This window comes from Carcharhinus amblyrhynchos, chromosome 6, assembly GCF_965287045.1.
Source record: "Carcharhinus amblyrhynchos chromosome 6, sCarAmb.v2.hapA, whole genome shotgun sequence".
NCBI lineage: Eukaryota > Metazoa > Chordata > Chondrichthyes > Carcharhiniformes > Carcharhinidae > Carcharhinus > Carcharhinus amblyrhynchos.
The window spans coordinates 86,090,878-86,113,213 of NC_137329.1; the positions used below are offsets into that span (position 1 = coordinate 86,090,878).

At 41.4% G+C, this 22,336-nt stretch overlaps 1 protein-coding gene across 4 annotated transcripts in view; it reads left to right on the top strand.

Annotated features, from left to right (window-relative positions):
• The window catches only part of bicd1a (bicaudal D homolog 1a), a 240,415-nt gene that overhangs the window by 94,638 nt on the left and 123,441 nt on the right, over window positions 1–22,336 (top strand). For 3 of the 4 annotated variants that reach the window (XM_080190860.1, XM_080190861.1, XM_080190862.1), the window contains exon 2: window positions 12,550–12,762. The exons of the other annotated variant lie outside the window; for it this stretch is intronic. In XM_080190860.1, the coding sequence (XP_080046986.1) occupies window positions 12,550–12,762 (213 nt within the window). The remainder of the gene's footprint in view (window positions 1–12,549; window positions 12,763–22,336) is intronic. 4 annotated transcript variants of the gene reach the window in all.

The following is a 22,336-nucleotide window of genomic DNA, read 5'->3' on the forward strand; positions in this document are numbered from 1 at the left end:
TAAGCATGCCTTGAACTCTGCAGTTAGCACTGATGTATGCAGTATTGCTACTGCAGGGGAGGGAAGATCGGGCCTATTGGTATAGACTGGTATAGATATTGAGACATGTTGATTGACTGTTCATATATCGCTGAAACCTTGTTCCCAGTTTTGCTGCCCACCTTCCAGTGCACTATGAAAGGAGTCCTACACTGCCAGAGATGCCAGCTTTCAGGTGAAACATTTAAACTGTCCACCCCTCAGCTATCTGTAAAAGACCTAATGACACTATTTTGAAGAGTAGCAGAGCAGTTTTCCTAAGTATCATTGACACTTAAAATTGATCCATCAATGACAGCACTAAAATGATTTTCTGGTCAATATCACATTATTGTTTGTGAGTCCTTGCCACACTTCCTAAACAAGAACAATTACACTTCAGAAGTACTTAGTTGGCTCTAAAGCATTTTGGGATGTACAGCGCTCTCATAGGGCCATTATGACACAGAAGGAGGCCATACAGCCCATTTTATCTCTGCTAGCTCTCTGTGAGCCATCCAGTCAGCCACTAGATAAATGCAAGTCTTTCTTCCTCTGTTCCTAATCTTCGTCACATTGGGTGGAATTTGAAGGACAACTTCTTCCCCAAAGAAAAGGTGAAAGTAGTTTGAAGTGGAGCTGGTCTTGCTGAAACCAAACTTAAAGTTAAACATTGATTCTGCCTTGCCCACTGATTCACCATAGAAACACTGGTTGTACTTGTGTGTAACTTTGGATAAGGTTAAGTCTTTAATCCGCTTGGCTAGCAAGAAGATTCATACGTTAAAACACAGATCACTTAGTTCCTGAAGACTCTTATTTATAATAACAGGATCCAGTCTTATTTGTAAAACAACCATATGAACAAGAAGAAGGAGTAGGCCATTCAGCCCCTCAAGTGTGCTCTGTCATCTAATAAGCTCATAGTTGTTCTGATAGTGACCTCAAACCTGCATCCCACCTTACCTCCGATAACATATCACCGTTTTGCTCACCATGAATCGATTCACCTCTGCCTTAAAAACATGCAAAGACTTTGCTTCCTTTTCAGGAAGAGAGTTCCAAAGTCACAACACTCAGATAAATCATTTTACTTCATCTCTATTTTAATTGGACAGCCCTTTGTTTTAAAACACTGAGCCCTGGTTTTAGATTCTCCCACAACAGGAAACATCCTCTCTATATCTTCCTTGTCAAGACCACTCAGGATTTTATACGTTTCAAACAAGTCGTATGTTACTCTGCTAAACTCCAGCAGATACAAGCCTAGCTTGTCTCACCTTTTCTCATTAGACAACCCATCCATTCTAGTATTAGCCTGGTAAACCTTCTCTGAACTTTTTCCAATGCATTTACGTCTTTCCCTTAAATAAGGTGACCAATACTGTACACAGTAATCTAAATGTGACTAGTGTGGTATACAACTGAAATGTAAGCTCCCTAGTTTTATGTTCAATTCTTCTCACAATAAATGATAATATTCTATTAGCTTTCCTAATTACTTGCTATACCAAAATACTAAACTTTTGAGAATCATGCATTAGGACATCCAGATCCCTCTTACACCTCAGAGCTCTGCAATCTCTTACCATTTAGATAATGTGCTGCTTTTTTTATTTTTCGTGCCAAAACAGACAATTTCACATTCCCCCACATTATACTCAATCTGCCAGATCTTCACCCATTCATTTAACCTACCTATTTCTTTTTGTAGCCTCCTTATGTCCGCTTCACAGCTTACTTTCCTATCTATCTTTGTACCATCAGCAAATTTTGCAACCATCCCTTCAATCCCTTTATTCAATTTGTAAATAGCACTGTTCTCTGTGGCACACCACTCATTGGGTGGAATTTTACAGCCTTGTTCGCCCCAAAACCATAAAATCCTGACTGAGGTCATTGGATCTTTCCATTGTCCACTCCTCGCCTGCTCCGATTCTGGTGATGAGTGGGATGGTAAAATTCCAGCCATTATATTTTGCCAATCTGAAAAAGACCCATTTATGCCCACTCGCTGCTTCCTGTTGGCCAGCTAATATTCTATCCATGCCAACATGTTAATCCCTATAACATTTATTTTTTGCAATAACCTTTTATATGGCATTTTATCAAATGTCTTGTGGAAATCTAAGTACAGTACATCTACTGGTTCCCTTTATCCACAGCAGGTTACTTACTCAAAGAACTCCAACAACTTGATTAAGCATGATTTCACTTTCACAAAACCATGTTGACTCTGACTGTTTACCTTGAGCTTATCCAAGCACGCTGTTCTGACTTCTGTAATAATAGGTTCTAACGTTTTCCCTCCGACAGATATTAGGCTAACTAGCCTGTAGTTTTTGTCCAGTGTAGCTCGTTAATACCATACCTGTTCTGTGAAACTAATATCCTAAAGATTGCTTTCCTCCCCAAAGCGAAGACAATCTTTTAACATAATCAATGACATAAAATATGAAAACCATTAAATCAAGAAGAAACTTGCTATTGACAATCGATATCGTGTTTCCTCAGAAGAAAATAAATCAGTTTGTACAAAATGGCCAATGTTGCTGTAGCACAGATATGACACAGTATTGAGTACAATTAAAGAGCAACATAGTAGTGTGGATTCATTCATTCCTGCTTACCTGTGCTTATTGGGAATTGGACAAGAAAAATAATGGAAAGTTATTGGCAATGCAGCAACTTCTCTGTAATCCAGAATAGAAATAGCTGTCCAACTCCAAGCCAGAGTCATTTATCTTAAATAACATGGTTCTTTTTATTTATAGCACAAGTTTCACCTCTCTGCTCTCCTCAGCTTCTGCAGGCCAATAAGAATTGATGTAGATTTGGCATGTCAGATGTTTTTCTCAGTGAGTTGATCCAAGGCAATTATTATCCAAATTTCATTTAGTAGTAGAAATATTTTATTGGTCATAAATTAGTGTGAAGTCGTGTCATGAGAATCACGTATTAACTGCATGCTCCATTATTAATTCCTGCAGATTCCAACAATTTCTGCTGGATTTGCTTTGCATCACTGGCCTTTATTCTTCGATCATTTCTGGATTTACTTTTGGCTGATTTCTATGATTAGTCAACAAGTCCACTATCAATGTATCGTGCGATATTAGGATAGGGAAACAAACTAGGTGGCCCTTTCATTGTCACAGCAATTGCTGTGTTCCCCTGTGCACTCTATTCTTGCTAATCATAATGGATAGGATGACTGGTTCCAAACTTTGTGAGTTGTCCACATTTTTTTAACATGTGCAGTAATTCAGGCAATTGCTTCTGCAGTTAATAGTAATTAATATATTGGTAAAACACCTTTCAGTTTTCTTTAACTTTACTTGCTAATCTTTTTTCATGCCCTCACTTTGATCTTATTTTTACTTTGTCGCTGCATTTCTTATATTCACCTAGGCTGTCTGCAGTGCTTAGACCTTTGTGCCTATCGTACATTTTCTTTTCCTGCTTGATCTTCCCCTCTATTTCTCTAGACTGGTTGGGGGATGGGAGGTATCTAGATTTGGCAGTACCACTTATGTTTTGTGCTTTGTGCATGTAGGATCTTGTTTTTTAGTGCTACCCACTGGTTTTTCACTGATTTATTCCCTAACAGTGCTATCCAGTTCACCTCAGCCAAGTTCTTTCCCATTTTCTGCAAAATTTGCCTTCCCCCAGTTCAAGACTTGAATTCCTGCTTTATCTTACTTCTTTTCCATGGTAATGGTAAATCTAATTGTGTTCTCTATCCCCGATATGGTCGCCAACTGTCACTTCATCCACTTGCCTTTCTTCATTCCCCAAGATTAAGTTTAGAATTGCATCTCCTCTCATTGGGCTTGTCATTAATTGATTGAAAAAATGTTCCTGGACACTCTACATGAATCTTTCTCCCTCAGTGGCCCTTGTATTGTTTGAATCTCAGTTGATATTGCGCTTGTTAAAGTCTCCTACTATTATTGCCCTCTTGTTCTTACAGACATAAATTTGCCTACATATTTGTTCTTCTATTTCCCTTTCACTATAGTATACTCTGTAGTATATTCCCAGTAGTGTGACTGTCCCTTTTTTATTTTCAAACTCAACCCACAACATTTCATTTGATTACCCATTCAGGATGTCATCCCTTCTCACAACTGGAATTGATTCTTCAACCATAACTGTCCCTTCCTTTTTTATCTCCCAGTTTGTGTCTGACGACTGTATAACATTGATATTGAGCTGCCAATTTCCCACTCCTTAGCCAGGTTTATGTTATAGCAATCACATCATGCTGCCATGTGTTTATCTGTGCCTTAAACTCATCTACCTTGTTTGTAATACTCCTTGTATTGAAGTATAAACAGTTTAACCCAGTCAATTTCCCTTGCTGGACACTTTCCTTCTTCTGTAATTCCAAGCCTGTCACTACAACTTCAACATCACTAGCTAATGTTCTATCTCCATTTTCCTGATTTGAATTTGACCTATCTGATACTATGCCTGGGATCCCATCCCCCACCACACTCGTTTAAATACTCCCCAGTAGAACAAGCAAAAGCCCCCACAAGGATATTGGCCCCAGCTCTGTCTAGGTGTAGCCTGTTCAGTTTGTACAGTGTCCACCTTTCCCAGAACCGATCCCAGCACCTTAAGAATCTGAATCCCTCCCGGCTACACCATCTCCGCAGACATGTATTCATTTGACCTGTTCTCTTATTCCTGCTCTCGCTAGTATGTGGAACTGGAAGTAATCCTGAGATTACTACATTTGAGGTCCTGCATTTTAATTTATCACCTAACTTCATGTACTCAGCTTGCAGGTCCTTATGCCTTAGCTTACCTATGTTGTTGGTACCAAAGGGGCTTGAGGAAGATTAGCAGAATATGCAGAAAAGTTACAGATGCAATTTAATCTGGATAAGTGCGGGGAGACACTTTTTGAGGGGAACATTAAGGAATGGGGTTTTGCACTAAATATTGAGGTATTGAAGGTTGTGGGTAAACGGAGAGACCCAGAGGTTCAAATATATTCATCCCCTGAGAGTGAGTGTGCACGTAGAGAAAGCCGTAAAAATGGTCAGCTGTGTTTTGGATTTTATAAACGGAGGCAGTGAGTATACAATCAACACATTTTAGTGAATTTGAACAAAAATGTTAGTTGGGCACAGTGTCAATTAACTAGGATGATTTCAGTGATGGGAATCTGTGGTTATACTGACAAATTTCTTCCGGAAACAGAAACAAAATCAATGGTTTTTAAAATAATGAAGTTTTTTGGCAGTAAATAAAGAAGGGCTGTTTCCATTGGTTGTAAGTTTAAAAAAAGAGTGGTCGTTAACATTAAATGATTGGCAAGAGAGTGAAAAGTGAGGCTTGGAGAAATTCCTTTTCACAGAGAGTTTCTGGATGATAGGATATTTGTCTACAGCGACGTGCAAAGCAAATTACATCTTTCAGGGAAAAGTGGGATGATCATTAGAATCAGAGGAAGAAACACAGTGGCAGGGAGAGATCTGAGAATCTGAATTTGTTTTGGATTGCTCCATCAAAGAGCTGTCATAAACATCAGGCCAAATGGCCTCCTTCTGAACTGTTAAATTGGATTTAAATCCGTTTAATTAAATTTAATTCCATTTAAATTACAGATTAGATTCAATCATTCACAACAGAGACTAAATAATAAAACAAATGGCCCTGACCGGCTCCTCGAGGGATAACTCAAACTCCTAACAACAGATTGATACTTGGAGTAGAACTTTATGCTCCCCTCCCCAAATTGAATGGATGGGACTCACCCCAGATACCCATCAGCTCAAACCGAGATACAGTTTCAGGTTTGAGTGGGAAACCTGCCCTTTCACCCATGGAAACCCTTTGGTGGCCAGTTATTGTCCATTGCAGGGCTTTATTTTGTCCAGCCTCAATTTAAGACTCACAGGAATAGGAGTAAGTGACATTTGCATTTTTCCCCATCTTGGGCAGGAAGGGGGAGGAGGCCTCATTCTGAATGCCCCAGCAGAGTTGGTGTGCCCTCCTCCCTGGGACAGTGGAGTTCTGGTAATCTCATCTCACCCTGACCTACCCTCCCAATGCTGCAAGTGCCCTCCTCCTGACCTTCCTGGGTGACCTTATCCTCCCCCCCCGCAACCCCCTTCCCCATTAACTCATTGACTGACCAATAATGCTCACGGATGGGACGCCCTTCCAAGGATGGATGAAAGTCCCGCCCACTGCCAATCAATGGTAAAGTGCATGTGAAATGACAATGGGAATTAGAGAGTCAGCGACTGCACATTAGGCATTGATTTTTCAGATGGTAAATGCTGGTCACTCACCATGTTTAAAATTTTACTCTTGGTTCAAGACAGTATTTGGAAATCTAACAACTTCCTGACTCCAATACTAATTGACGACATTAATGGTTTCTTCTCCACCGGCACTCCCTTTTAAAACTGTCACCATCACTCGCTGCACAAAGAAAAACACTTTTAAATCATCTACTGTCTCCAAAGACTGTCTAATCTCCAACCTTCATTCCCCTCTAATCTCCTTTCCGTAAAATTGAATATGTCACTGCTTCCTAACTACGTGCATCTCCCCTAAATCTCCCTGTATGTTTCTCCCTAATCTGACTTTCATCGATTTTACACCATATAAATGACCCTAGCTAAATTCATTAAAAGTGTACTCTGTAACTGTGACCATGCATTAACACTACTTATACTCCTTGCCATTTGCATTATGTTTGATATGCTTGACTAGGTCTCCACCATCATGTAGCTCCATGGGCTAATTCTTGCATGGTTCCAGCTCTGTTAACCTGCATATAGCCAATGGTTACATATGCAGCAAGGCTTCTTTTTCTATCGATAAACAGTCATCCTCCATGTCGCCGAGGGATTGTTCTGATCTTATCTGCAAGCATCATTTGTAGGTAGAGGGTGACTTAGATATGGGCACTAATGACACCCACGTTTACCTTCCCTTCACTGCGCTACGACCTTGGCTGTATCTAATCTGATCTAAAATGTTTCATTTCCTCACCTATGATCTGTGGAAAAGCAAATTGTGTGGAGGGTGTGGAAAGTGTGCAGAGGGATCTGGATAGGCTAAGCGAGTGGGCAAGGACCTGGCAGATGGAGTATTATGTTAGCAAGTGTGAGGTTATCCACTTTGGCAGGAATAATAGTAGGAGGGATTACTATTTAAAGGGCGAAAAGCTGCAGCATGCTACGGTGCAGAGGGACCTGGGGGTCCTTGTGCATGAGTCGCAGAAATGCAGTCTGCAGGTGTAGCAGTTGATCAAGAAGGCAAATGGGATGCTGGCCTTTATAGCGAGGGGGATAGAATATAAAAGCAGGGAGGTCTTGCTGCAACTGTACAGGGCACTGGTGAGGCCGCAGCTGGAGTACTGTGTGCAGTTTTGGTCGCCGCACTTGCGCAAGGATATTTTGGCCTTGGAGGGAGTGCAGAGGAGGTTCACTAGGCTGATACCAGAGATGAGGGTGTTAGACTATGAAGAGAGACTAAATAGACTGGGTCTGTACTCGTTGGAGTTTAGAAGAATGAGGGGGGGATCTTATAGAGACATATAAGATAATGAAAGGGACGGATAGGGTAGAGGTAGAGAGATTCTTCCCACTCAGAAAGGATAGCAGGACTAGAGGGCACAGCCTCAAGACAAGCGGGGAGCAGTTTAGAACGGAGTTGAGGAGGAACTTTTTCACTCAAAGGGTGGTGAATCTCTGGAATTCTCTGCCCGTTGAAGTGGTGGAGGCTACCTCGCTAAATATATTTAAGACACGGGTAGATAGGTTTTTGGCAGACAAGGGAATTAAGGGTTATGGGGAGAACGTGGGAAAGTGGAACTGATCCACTTCAGATCAGCCATGATCTTATTGAATGGCGGGGCAGGCTCGAAGGGCTAGATGGCCTACTCCTGCTCCTATTTCTTATGTTCTTATGTTCTGTGACTGACTGAGATGGAGATTGTGAAAGTTCATTTAAAGTATAATTTTTAAAGTAAAAGCAGAAACTCTTTTTTGTTAGTGTCTGAAATGTGGGTTACAATTCAGAATGCATTTACTGCGACACAGTCAAATAGATTTTTCTTCCCCTGTTCAATCCATACGGGCTTAGACTTCTACTCTAAAATACCATCAGTTTTCTAATTCACCACACTGTCTGGTCTCGGGAAAATATTGATTTTACATCCCATTAGTTGATGCATTGGATTTGATTTCATTCCATTCTTTAAGATGCTGGCCTTCGCTGCATGTTCGCACTCTGCAATCTGAAGCCGAAAATTGTCTGTTCAAACTTCATTCCAGATTCTTTAGCGTCTCATCCAGGTTGCTACTTCAGATGCAATGCTAAGGGAATGCTGCATCGCTGGAGAGATGTTAAACCAAGGCCCCCATCTACCTTCTCAGGTGATTATAAAATGTCCTATGGCATTATTGAAAGAAAGCTGGGGCAATCCACCCAACTTGAGCAGTATTCCTCCTTCAATTAGCATCATTAATACAGATTATCTGGACATTTTCACATTGATGTTTTTGGCAACATGCTAGGAGCAAATTGGCTGCTGCATTTCTCACGTTACATCCATGATTGCAATTCAGAAGTACTTAACTCGCTGTAAAGTGCTTTGGAACTTCTGCAGGGTATGCAAGATGCTATATAATGCAAGATTGCTTTCCTGCTTTCTGAAATAATGGTAAATTAATGTACAGTCTTAGTTAGATTATAGTTTGAGTGTTATGTTCAGAAATGGGCACCTTATTCAAGAGATCACATTAAAGCTATAGCATGGATTCCGAATCAGAGAACGATCAGAGTGCAGGAGGAAGCCATTCAGTCCATGCTGACTGTCCTGCTTTTCTGAAGGAAAAGTTGAATGTTTATTTCGAGCTTCTTCCCATGGCAAAGCATATCCTTCCTTTTCAGATAGCAACCTCTTGAATGCTTCAACTGAAGCTACCACCATACGCTCATAGGCAGCACATTCCAGATTTGAATCACTCACTGTGCGAAAAGGATTTTCCTCATGTATCCACTGCTTTTATTAATTACCTTAAACCTGGTTCTTGATCCTTTCACCAATGGGAACAGTTTCTCCCTGTTGACTCAGTCCAAATCCCTCATGATGTTGAATATCTCCTCTCTTCTCAATCTTCTTTTTGCCAAGGAAAACAGTCCAAACTTCTCCTATCTGTCCATGTAACTAAAGCTCCTCATCTATGTGACAAATCTGGTGAATCTTTTCTGCATAAGACATTGGTAAGACCACACTTGGAATACAGTGTGCAGTTCTGGGCATCCTATTATAGAAAGGATACTATTAAACTAGAAAGAGTGCAGAAAATATTTACTAGGATACTACTGGGACTTTGGTTTGAGTTATAAGGAGAGCCTGGATAGACTGGGGCTTTTTTCCCTGGAGTGTAGGAGGCTTAGGGGTGATCTTGTAGAGGTCTATAAAATAATGAGGGGCATAGAGCAGGTACATATTCAACATCTTTTCCCAAAAGTAGAAGAGTCTAAGACTAGAGGGCATAGGTTTAAGGTGAGAGGGGAGAGATACAAAAGTGTCCAGAGGGGCAGTATTTTCACAGAGAGTAGTGAGTGTCTGGAACAAGCAGTAGTAGTAGAGGTGGGTACAATTTTGTCTTTTAATAAGCATTTAAACAGTTACATGGGTAAGATTGGTATAGAGGGATTATGGGTCAAACATGGGCAATCGGAACTAGCTTAATGGTAAAAACTGGGCGGCATGGACAAATTGGGCCGAAGGGCCTGTTACCATGCTATAAACCTCTATGACTCTGTGTTTTTTCACAACACTTCCCCATTGTGCATATTAATGATATTGCTTTTTTCTGTAGTAAGGTATGTGATACATGTGTTTGGATCACTAGCATTAAAATTCTAAAGTGAACTATTGCAGTCAACTAGCGCTGACCGCTGAGATTAATATTTTGTTATATGTTTTGTGGCAGTGCTGTTCAAGAGGCTGCAGCAAATAGAATCCCAATGTGCATTATTATTGGACATGAGTGGGAGAACATCAAATTCAGAGAATGTGATGCAGTAAGTGATGAAGTTTCAACTGCACATAACCACAGCGTAATATGTCTACTTGGCCCAATCTCCCACCGTGAATAGTTAATAGGTGTGGTTGGCTACGTAGGAGGTGGTATCTGTAGCGGCAGCAATATGAGTTGATGTTGTGCACAGTAACGGGAATGGCTGCTCTTTACACAGCTCATTACCTTATAGAATTATTTGATAGAGCTGTTATTTTCTGAGAGCCATTGGTGGAGTTTCTGAATAATACCGGGATCCAGAATCCCTTTGATCTAGCACCAGGAGTTCCCCGAAGCTACAACAATAGTAGCCTGTTGGTGTTTCCTCAGACTTGGTGCTTTGCTGGTGGTGATGTACCTGATGCTGCTCTGCAAATCTAGATGATCCAGATTCTGAGTATTGAAATAATCAATCTCGAAAAATCATTCCAAATATAGAATGATTGATAGGGAGCAATGATTGGAATTTGATCTCAATATTTAAATCCTATTTTAAATAGAATTTAAATATAATTAGTGACCCTGGCATGTATCATCCCAGCTCACTTGCCTTAGTGGCTTCACCAGTGAAAGTCCTCATGGGCGAGGATCACATATAATCCCCATCAATGGGGACCTATTGTGATAGTCTTCCTGGTAGGATTGGAGGCCAATGAGGCCCCCCGGAAGTCAGGGGAGGGGGGTGCCCCTTCTGCCGTTCCAGCCTGACAGTGCCAGCCTGGCACCCTGGCATTGCCCACCAGGTAATCTTGGCAACCTGCCACACAGGACAGTGCCAAGAGGGTGGAATCTGAGAAGCGAGGCCTACTGGGAGGGAGTGGGAGCTGAATTGGGTAGGGCCTAAGGCGGAGGTGAGCGGTGGGGAAATACGCTTTCTGCAGCTGGATTGGACAGGGGACCCTCCAGTGAGCCAATAGGAATAGATACAAAAACATAGCACAATTCTATATGTGAAAAACTATCCTGTTCCACACAATGGTCCAGTTTGTACTAAGTCATAAATATCTCTGCTTTCTGTTGATTCGTATCTCAGCTTTAGTCACCACCTTCAAGTTAGGGCCAAAAAAGTGACACATCGTGCCATTAAAAATGTACTTAGAGAAGAATGCTCATGCCTTAGCCTTTCTGGTGCAATTAGTGTGAATGTGTCATGTAAGGAGAGCCCACTTCACCAAGTTCCATAAATTTCAATGGTGAGTCTCTCAAAGAGACACTGTTGTCACACAGGCCTGTAACTTCTTAGGGGGTATCCCAAAGATGCACTGGGGAAACCTTCTGAGAAATTTCCAGGTAAGGGCTTGCACCACAACCTCCCAGAAACGCTAACTTCTGACAAAACAATTTAAATCACTAACTTTGTTTCTGCCAGCGCTATGCAAATAGTTGCTCTGAAAAAGTTGGAAGAAATCAAACCACTAATTTCAGTGTAACTATTTTAAAGACTCAAATTGATCCCCACGTGGGTAAGCACCCCCCAACTCCCCCACCACCACTACACGGGGGACTCCTTCAGCCCCACCAAGGTGCTCCCCACGGTGTTCCCCATCCTGACCTCCTCCCTGACTGAAATGGCTGGACCATGCCCTCTTCCAACTACCTGACCCAGTTAGATCCTGCTTGACCCGACCTCCCACCAACCCCCCATTCCCAAAATCTATCCACTTACCTTAGACATTTACCTTCTCCCTGGCCTGTCATCTTCAATGGGATCTTTAAATGTATCTGCTTTAGCAGCTAGTGACCTAAAAAGGGAGCATGCCCTCCTTTGCTTCGATTCTTTTAGACTCTTGATGCTTGACCCAGGGACCCTCTGCGCTGCCTGGATTGCATCTGGTCTGAGTCAGCAAGGTCGAGCGAGACAGACACGGTTGAAATTTGACGCAGGTAAGTGGGTATGGAGTGGCATTCAGCATCAGATTGTCACTCTGAGGAAGTTATGGCCTACGATCTCTGGAGGAGCAGGGTACTGTGGACAGTAATGTTCTCATGTTCACATTTAAATGCATGTGTGGTTTTCCAGAGATTGATCTCCTATTTATACCTTAATAATTGTGAACACTGACAGCTTCACTCTTGCTTTTACTGAAAAATCTTGGTCAATATATCTAGCAAATTTCCTCTGACTGGGATAGGCACAATGATTTTTTTCTTTATGTCCTTTTCAAGCTGTCAAGAGTGTACTTAGCATCACGGCTAAGGAATTATTTGCAGGATTTTGTCACATCAGCAGATCTCAGTTTTATTGCTGTTTTGCAGCCTTCATGTTTTGGAAGATAATGGACAACTGCAATGTTTTACTGTCATGCAATATAATCCCAGCCACGCATCCTACTAAATATAAAGTTGACTTGGGACAGGTTTAACTCGATTAACAAATAACTTCTCAAATAAATTGCAAGTAATGCGCAATGATCTTGTGTGTGCACAATCAGAAAGAATGAAAGGTGCCATTGGGTTTATTTTTCAGGCATTTGGACAGGCTTATTCAAACCACCGTAAAGTCGCGGAAGATGGTGAGTCCCGCGAGGAGACTCTTCTGCAGGAGTCTGCATCAAAGGAGGCGTATTACCTCAGCAAGATTCTGGAGCTGCAGACAGAGCTGAAACAAGCCAGGACGGTTGTGGTCAATGTCCAAGCTGAAAATGAACGACTCAGTGCCATTTCGTTGGATCTCAAAGAGGTAACCATGGTGATTTTGCTGCTTTAGACCAGGGGCCGAGGAATCCCACATTAGCCAGTTGTAGGAAAGCAGGATTGATGGGAACATCACAGTAAATAGTCACGTTTCTGCAAAATATAGTTAATGGTTTTGTGCAAAAATCAATAGCTTTAGGTTGAGAAGGCTGGTATCATCAAGACATGTATTCTGATGCATTGTTTCCTGATATGATAAAACAGGTACACAACAGGGATTTTTTTTTATCCTTAATGTCCTCGTTTTATTGACTGAAAGTTTTGATAATTGCTGAGTCACTGTTTCAGGAGTATCCATAGACCTCCAATACTTCGTCAAAGTGGTTATTCTTCGCAAAAGGTTTCACAAATGAGTATAGACAACCATTTAAACAGGGGGGTCAGGAACATTAATGAGCCTAATCCTACCGTCATCTGATAGCCACATATACATAGTTTTTGGCAGAGATCGTCACAAGCAGTACTTCCCTGTCCCTAGTCCTGAGGGAACGGAAACCAATTGTAGCGTCTGTGCCACCACCATGACTGAGATTGGAACATTGATTGAACCTGGGATCACCTAATGTGCATCACCACAGGTTGTAAATTTGCTGCTAGATGTGGTTATGTGAAATTCTTTTTAAATGGGTGGAATCATCATGATAAATGTCTGGACAAACCACTTGCCATATCTATAGATGAAATATTGTGGGATCAGGTTATAAGATAGGTACCAGTTTGTTACGAAACTGAAACCTCATTGGAAAAATCCCTGCTCTGCAGCATAAGCTGTATTTTCTATGATGTGAATATCCAAAAATGGCCACCAAGGCTGAGCCTGCCAAGTGTCTATGACAAGTTATTTGAGGAGCATTTATAGCAGAAGTTAAAATCAATGCCTCTAGATAGTCTGGGTGATAAGTTATTTTACACCAGTTCCCTAAGTAAACAGAGTGGGTTAAATTGCAAAGGAAGTAGGAGAAAAATCTATGAATTGAAATATTTTCCCTCATTATTTAAAGGTTTCTGGCTATACAGAAGAAAGGCAGAACCATCTTAATGTCAATGAACTTTGTATTAATGTGGCAAAAATATATTTCCTATTATTTGCTAACTCTGAATTGTCAACAGTTTCTGGCCATTTTAATAAAACAATTTGAAAGTGCGTCAGAGAATTTCACTTGAGACTTACTGACACATAATTCCACTGGTAATTAGTTGGAACAACAACTCAAACCCACTCTCCATCATGAAGTTGAGTTAACTAAAATTCAAGGTTTCTTCAGTGTCAGCTTAGTCATGATCAACCCCATTCTTCTTATTCACTGGATCAGCTAGCACACAGATAGCTAGCTCTTGCATATATGATGGTGTTGTGCAATGGAATTAGTACATGCTCTGCATTTTAAAAGGAGAGAAAAGGTTTTAGTCCTTCTCTTTTCATTCCTCATTTCCAAGGAGTGTCACCTCTATAAACTAGGTGGGGACTCGTCTCTTTAAACTCAGCAAATGAGGAGGCTGTTGGTTAACTTTGGGGATTTGCATTCTCTAAATATATTTTTTTAAATTCCCCTTAGGGAAGTGCCTAGTCTATTCCTGCTGCATCCACCTGTCTGAGCTCACAAATTCACCATAAGAAAGGAGAGAGTGTTTGAGGAAGCTAATTTGTGTCATGTCAATTTTTATTTTAGTGTCATCAACAAACTTGGATAAATGGTTCTCAATAATCTAATCATCAATAAATCATTAATAAAAACATAAATGGTAGAGGTTCCAATACAGATATTTGTGGACAAGCTAATAATTTCCGTCCAATTTGCATGCGTGCACATTATCCCAACCCTGTCTTCCACCAGCTAACCAATCTACTAACCAGGTCAATAATTTGTCATTGATTCCGTGAGCTTTAATTTGAACTATGTCTCATACATGGGCCCTTTATATGGAAGTCCATTTAAACTACATCTATATATAATCCCAGTGTACAACTTCAGTTACTTGCATTAAAAAATTAAATAAAATTCATTAGACTTGATTTACGCCTTACAAATCAATGTTGGCTCTCTCTAATCTGTTCAAATTTCCCCAGTACTCAGTCACGTCTATTCTTAATATAAATTCCAATAATAATGGTAATAGTGGATGCTATACTAAGAGGTCCATGCTTTCCTGGCTTCTCTCATGCATTTTATTCTAAACAATTGTTACATTTTCAATTTTCAAACTTAAAGGGTCAGTTCCAGAATCAAGAGAGCTTTGAGAGTTGATGTTCAAAGCATCTACAATTTTCTCATCCATTTCCTTTAAAATCCTGGGTTGAAACAATCAGGTCCATGTGATTTATCTATTTTCAATGCCATTATTTTTCTGATATTGTTTTCTTGCTGATGTCAACTTTAGTGAGTTCCAGTCCTTGAATTGTGATTAGTTTTCCTGGAATGCCTGTTCCATTGATCTCCTGATAGCTAGATCTATGGCAGTCAGTGTAACTGAGGCAGTGCTAAAGGCCAGTTCATTAAACATGAAGCAGAAGTTTTTAAAAAATCTGTCAGGTGGTTGAAGTGCTGCAATCTTCACGATGGAAAACTGTTTCCTTGTTTATTTGTAAAAACACCCAATGAAACCTGTGACCTGCAAGTCACATCATTATGGTGAAATGTTCTGATCCAGCTCCCTAAATGAAACAAATATGTTTAATAAACATGTCTCGCAAAGACAGCCCCTCTTTAACATAGAGGGGGAGCTGAGATATTTGACATTGTTGGAAGTTGGGAGCTATGCCAACATTTGCAAAAGCCTGATGTGGATATTTACCCAGTGAATGCTTATTTTAGAATTTAATTCTCCTCAGCTCTGGCTGATTGGGTGTCACAACATTTCTGCTCCATGTTTGCAACTGATTCTAGCTGTGCTGGTACAATGGGGCTGCAGTCACTGACTGTCAGAAATTATGGGAACTCTGCACACTCTGCTAGAGAAACAGATAAGCCTCCACAACCAGTGCACAAAATAAATCCATCCATTTTCAGTAGTCCCTCGGAATCGTGGATGACTTGCTTCCACTTCAGTTTGATAGGTTCAGTGTGCAATCTGAAGGCTGTGCCATATGTGGGCCAGATGTTGCCTGCAAGGCCAGGCAGATGAGGTATCTGTAGGTTTCTTCTCTCTGTCCATTGCTTCACTTTGTTTCTGCATGTTTGCAATACAGTCTCTCGATGTTTCTTGCTTCAGGCCGCAATGTTGATGTTGGTGCCTGAGACCTGAGCTGCTGTGGTGATACAGTGATCAAATCTGTGGGGGTTGTCCACAAGGAGCCTGATGTTCCAGGTACCAAACTTAGCAGTGGAGGATGTAATGCAATTTGATCACTGCACAGGGCCACCACGTGGTCTCAGCAAGCGCAGGGTCTTGGTCCAGTGGCAATGGGGTTCCAAGAAGATTGGAGACCAGCTTCAGCTTGAAACATTAGTATGGTCTGTGCGTGAAGTGATCTGTGGCTGGGAACAGACTGAAGGTGCTAAAACATCACAGCAACAAGGTTTATGATCTCTAAATTCACAAAAAAAAATTGATTCTAATGAATAAAATGTGAAAGTGAAAGTTTTCTGTCATATGTGCACTCATTTAGCAACTAAGACCTTGTATTTCCACAGAGCAGTTGATTCATTCACAGAATGCGTCCCAGTCAGCAGTCAACAACAGGACAACAGGTCAAACCCAGGTCACACAACCATGATCTTATTTAATTGGGTGAAATCCAGTATTAACTGTGGGATATTAGAAGTGTATCAGTGCTGCCACATACTGATAGGAAAATGTTGTTGTGCTAACATGTCCTAATGGTCAATGCATCTGACACAATGGCCTGTATTTTGTGGTGGAAATGATAGTGGGGGTGATCAGCACTCATCTTTTATTAAAGCGGAAATCAAATAGAAACTTAAGGCATCTGCAGGTGTACAGTTTAACAAAGATATCAGAAGTTATTTGTCTGAGCTGCCTTGTTGGTTCAGGAACTGCACTATAATAGTGTCTCACTGAGAGTTGTTTTAAAGTTTAAAGATTATTTATTAGTGTCACAAGTAGGCTTACATTCATACTGCAATGAAGTTACTGGAAAATCACCTAATCACTATTCTCTGGCGCCTGTTCGGGTACACTGAGGGAGAATTTAGCATGACCAATGCACCTAACCAGCATGTTTTTCAGACTGTGGGAGGAAACTGGAATACCCGGAGGAAACCCACGCAGACACAGGGACAGCGTGCCAATTCTGCACAGTCACCCAAGCCAGGAATTGAATCTGGTCTCTGGTGCTGTGAGGCAGCAGTGCTAACCACTGTGCCATCCCCCAGGACCAGTTGTGGAAACATCTGGAATGGCATTAAGTTGTGATACATAACCACATGATACCCATTAAACACACTAGAAAATGTTGGGGTTTGTCTTTTCAAGTGTGCGATTTTTTTTTTAGGGTGTGATAGTGCCTAGGGTATACCTTCGTTATTGTCAAAAAACAAAATCTCTGGTACTAGAAATGAACTTTTGTAATCTGAACCCCCCACAATCAGAGCTGGCATCCCTTACCCCTCCCTCAATGCTGATACCACCCCCTTCGCCCCCAAACATTACCAACATCAGACTCCTTCCCCCCCCACGAAACAGTGAATGCCAGCAACCCCCCTTTCACCTGAATGTTGCTGGCATCAAACCCCCTTCTCCCCCGAAACAGCCTTTGCCAGGATCCCGAGCTCCCATAACTGCTACCCCTCCCTCCCCCCACCATAAATAAATGACTGCCCCGCTGCTCAAGGCTTCCACTGAGGCCTGTCCCAGGCACTATCCTTTGGTATCGGTTGGCACTGCCAGGCTGGCACTGCAAGGTTAGCACAGTGCCAGCCTGACAGTACCAAACTGTGCCAGGGCACTGCCTGGCCATATTTCTCTCTCCTGAGGTCGATACTCATCTATATGGAATCCCCACAACAGGTTCACATCTGGGTGAAGCTGTTGTAAACCTTGCTGATGTGACATCAGGACTCCAACATTTGAAAATCTGCCTGGGGGAATATATGGTCGGGGAGAGGGGATCTTTAATTATATACAAATTCACTAAAATATATTAAAATCAGGTTCACATGTGTTATGGGCATGAACCTGAATCCATCGCCAGGGATCCATGATTTTGGGGTTTTGCTGGATCTTGAGCCTCCATGTTATTCCTGTGCAAAAAGAGCGAGAGCTCAACGCCATCCCCAGTGTGTATTGTGTTCAATAAATTTGTGTGAAATTTGATAAGAGGCAGTAAAAGATGTCAGTCAGCAAGTGGATCTGGACATTGACTAAACAATTGTCTTTGACACTGGCCATGTTGGCATGCGATGTGTTAGCTCGAATAAGGAATTCTAGAATAGAATTTCCACAGAAATTTCCCCATCTTCTGCCATAACCTCAGCAGAAGATCCATTGGAAATGCCACAGAAACAGTGTGAGGAGCCACTTTTCCACTAAAATTACGGCAGGCGATTCTGAAAATTCCATCCTTGATCTTAAGTAGTCTCAACCTGGATCCGAATGGTCACAGGTCAACAGCAGGAATTTTTAAAAATATATGTCGAAAGAGGTAGCAATGGGGATAACGGATCCATTGGTGATTATCTTCTAAAGTTTTATAGGTTCTGGAAGAGTTCCTGCAGATTGAAACCTAAAAGAAACTGGAAGAGTTCCTGCAGATTGGAAGGTAGCAAATGTCATCCCGCTATTTAGGAACTGAGAGCGAGAGGGAACATGGAACAACTGAACTGTTAGTCTTACAGAAATAGTAGGGAAGATGCTAGAATTTATTATAAAGGATGTGACAAATGGATATTTGGGGACAATAATGATTTGACTGGGTATAGTCAACATGAATTTATGGATGGAAAATAATGTTTGACGAATTTGTTGGATTTTATTGAGGATATTACCAACAAATTGATAGAGTGAGTTTGTGGATGTAGTAAACTTGGATTTTCAGAAGACTTTTGGTAAAGCACCGCCTCCCCCCAAACGGGAGGCAAAATTAAAGTATGTGGGATAGGAGGTAATATACTGGCCCAGATGAAGCATTGGTTAACAGACAGAAAACAGAGTAGGAATAAATGGGTCATTCTCATATTGGCATTTGGATACCACAGGCATGAGTACTTGGGCCCCAGCTGTTCACAATAAACATCAATGATTTGTACATGAGGACCAAATGTAATATTTCCAAGTTTGTGGATGACACACAGCTGGGTGGGAATCTGTGCAGTATGGAAGATGCAAAATGGCTTCAAGGGGAGTTAGACAGATTTGGTGAGTGAGCAAGGACATGCCAGATAGTACCGACTATGCAGGAACAGATGTGTAGAGTATTTCTTAAATAGAAAGTGTGGACATACAAAGTGATCTGGCCATCCTTGTCCATAAGTCACTGAAAGCTAATGTGCAGGTGGAGCAAGCAATTAGGAAGCTAATGGAATGTTAGCCTTATTGTAAGAATAATGAAGTATTGCTTTCATTGTACAGAATCTTGGTTTGACTGTACCTGGGGTACCGCGTGCAGTGGGAAAAGACATTGAAGTGGAAAATCAGTTATGATCGTATTGAATGGTGGAGAAGGATCAATGGGCTGAATGGCTTACTCCTTCTCCTATATTCCTCCCTCACAAACTTACTTCCTGTCTGGTTTCTCAAAGTGGCTGGACCTTTAAACATCCCTGCTTTACGACAGCGAGTGCTGTAAACAAAAGGGGTGTGGTTTCCTTACTTAAAATTCTCCTGCCCTTGACACAAGGCCTCAGGAGCCTGCTGCACTGGTGTGTTCTCTCCAGCCTGAGCCAGTAGATGGGACGAGAAAGCAGCAGCTTCATTTCCAGGTAGGTAAATAGGAGCAGAATGGAATCTGACTCTGATCGCTACTCCATAGACGTAGATCTTTCTTGTGGCAGCCTATGTCTTTCTACAACCATCAATAGTATTGCTGCTTCAGCAATCCTGGCTTTTCATTCTCTTCTATAAGCAAGACATATGTTGGTCTTTTTTTTGCTGGTGGTTATCTCAGACTATGGCATACTTATATATGGTGAAATACTGGGACTTTGCACATCTCAACTATATACCTGCAGGCTATCTGAACCTTCTCTTCAAAACTACTGAAGCATTCATTAGTAAATCCTTTGAAAGCCTATCAAAAGGAAAGTCTCTTGGGACTTGGACGTGCAGTTAGGAAAAGCTTTTTTAATCTGTACTACCAAAGCCATTGCAACGTGCCCCCCCCCCCCTCCCCCGGCCCACAAATTGTTTGAAGCCAACTCAAATTTATATTGTTCTCAGCTTTTCTGATAGAAAACACTTACATTTATGGTGGCACAGTGGTTAGCACTGCTGCCTTACAATGCCAGGGACCTGGGTTCGATTGCCTGGCTTGGGTCGCTATCTGTGCGGAGTCCGCACATTCTCCCTGTATCTGTGTGGTCTCCAGTTTCCTCCCACAGTCTGAAAGCATGCTGGTTCGGGGCATTGACCATGCTAAATTCTCCCTTTGTGTACCCAAACAGGTGCCAGAGTATGGCAACTAGAGGATTTTCACAGTAACTTCATTGCAGTGTTAATGTAAGCTTACTTGTGACACTAATAAATAAACTTTAAAAAACATTATTTGTGGTTGAAAGTAACTTTACATACAACCGATCAATGCTGGCTTACAGATTGCACTTTCCTGACTTTAATTTCAGTTTGGATATAACAGAAATAAAAACAAAAAATTCCAAAAATACTCAGCAATTCTGCAGCACCTGGGGAGAGAGGTGCAGGATTAACGCTCAATGTAACTGGTTCCCCAACTGCAGCATTGATGCAGAATTTATTGCTGCTTTAGGAACTTTCAAGATTATCATTCAAACTGCGACCTTTACAAAACTGGAAATAAAGTTTCATTTCACGGTGTTTATGTAAGCCTACTTGTGACAATAATAAATAAACTTTAAACTATTTCTGGCATTTCCAACGATTAATGAAAACCATGCTTCCCTACATTCTCCTGAATTCAGCAAATCAGTTAGATCTTGAGCGAAGCAGATTTCCATAGCTTTCAACAGCGTGGACACCAAATGTGACCAGAATGTGGGACTGTAAATGTAATCTTTTGGATTACAAGTTTGTACTTGGATGATTTAAATAGCACAATCCTTTCCCTTTTTTTGCTCCATTTAGTTAAAAATAATGTTCTCAAATAAGAATTGTTTACCTCAGCCTAGCAACTGTAGGGAACATTGGAGTTGAACCCAATCATGTCTATATCTGACATCCATACAGATCCACCTTTCATCAAGTAATTAAATAGTAATTAAGAATGTGAGTCCAGACTGATTTTGTTTTTAACCACTCTCCCCTGCCCCCCACTATTTGCACTCTAACCCCCATCCCTGCTGATATCAGTAGATTCCCCATGGATCAGGACTTCCACCAGAAGCCAGTTTGGTAGTTTATCTGATTGCTTTCTGACAACAATTTATCAAGCCTTTGCGTTTCCCCTCAAGCTTTCCTAACAGAGCAAAGAACAAAGAACAATACAGCACAGGAACAGGCCCTTCGGCCCTTCAACCCTGCACCGATCATGTGTTCCTAACTAGACCATCCATTTGTATCCCTCTATTCCCAGTCTGTTCATGTGGCTATCTAGATAAGTCTTAAATGATCCTAGCATGTCTGCCTCAACCACTAGTGCATTCCAGGCCCCCACCACCCTCTGTGTAAAATACATCCCCTGCATATCTGTATTGAAACTTGCCCCCCTTACCTTGACTTGTGACCCCTTGTGTTTGTCATTTCCGATCTGGAAAAAAGCTTCCAACTGTTCACCCTATCTATGCCCTTCATCATTTTATAAACTTCTGTTAGGTCGCCCCTCAACCTCCGTCTCTCCAGGGAGAACAGCCCTAGTTTACTCAATCTCACCTCATAGCTAAGACCCTCCATACCAGGCAACATCCTGGTAAACCTTCTCTGCACTCTCTCCAAAGTTTCCATGTCCTTTAGTGTGGTGACCAGAACTGGATGCAGTATTCCAAATGTGGCCTAACCAAAGTTCTGTATAATTGCAACATCATATGCCAACTTTATATTCTATGTCCCGTCTATTAAAGGCAAGCATGCCATATGCCTTCTTCACCACCTTTTCCACCTGTGTTGCCACCTTTAAGAATCTATGGGCTTGCACACCAGGTCCCCCTGTGTGTCTATACTCCTGATGGTTCTGTCATTTATTGTATAGCTCTCCCCTGTATTATATCTACCAAAATGCATCACTTCACATTTATCTGGATTAAATTCCATCTGCCATTTGTCCACCCAGTTTTCCAGCCTATCTATATCCTGGGATTATACCTGTGGTTGGGAGAACAGCACCAAGTGGCTAGGTCACAGATGAAACCTTGCCTCCTGTTTATGGGTTATGGTGGGTATTCTCTGACAATGTTCATCACTATCCGCAACTCCAGCAATCTTTGTGTCGTTTTCAAACTTACTAATCAGACCAGCTACGTCTTCTTCCAAATCAT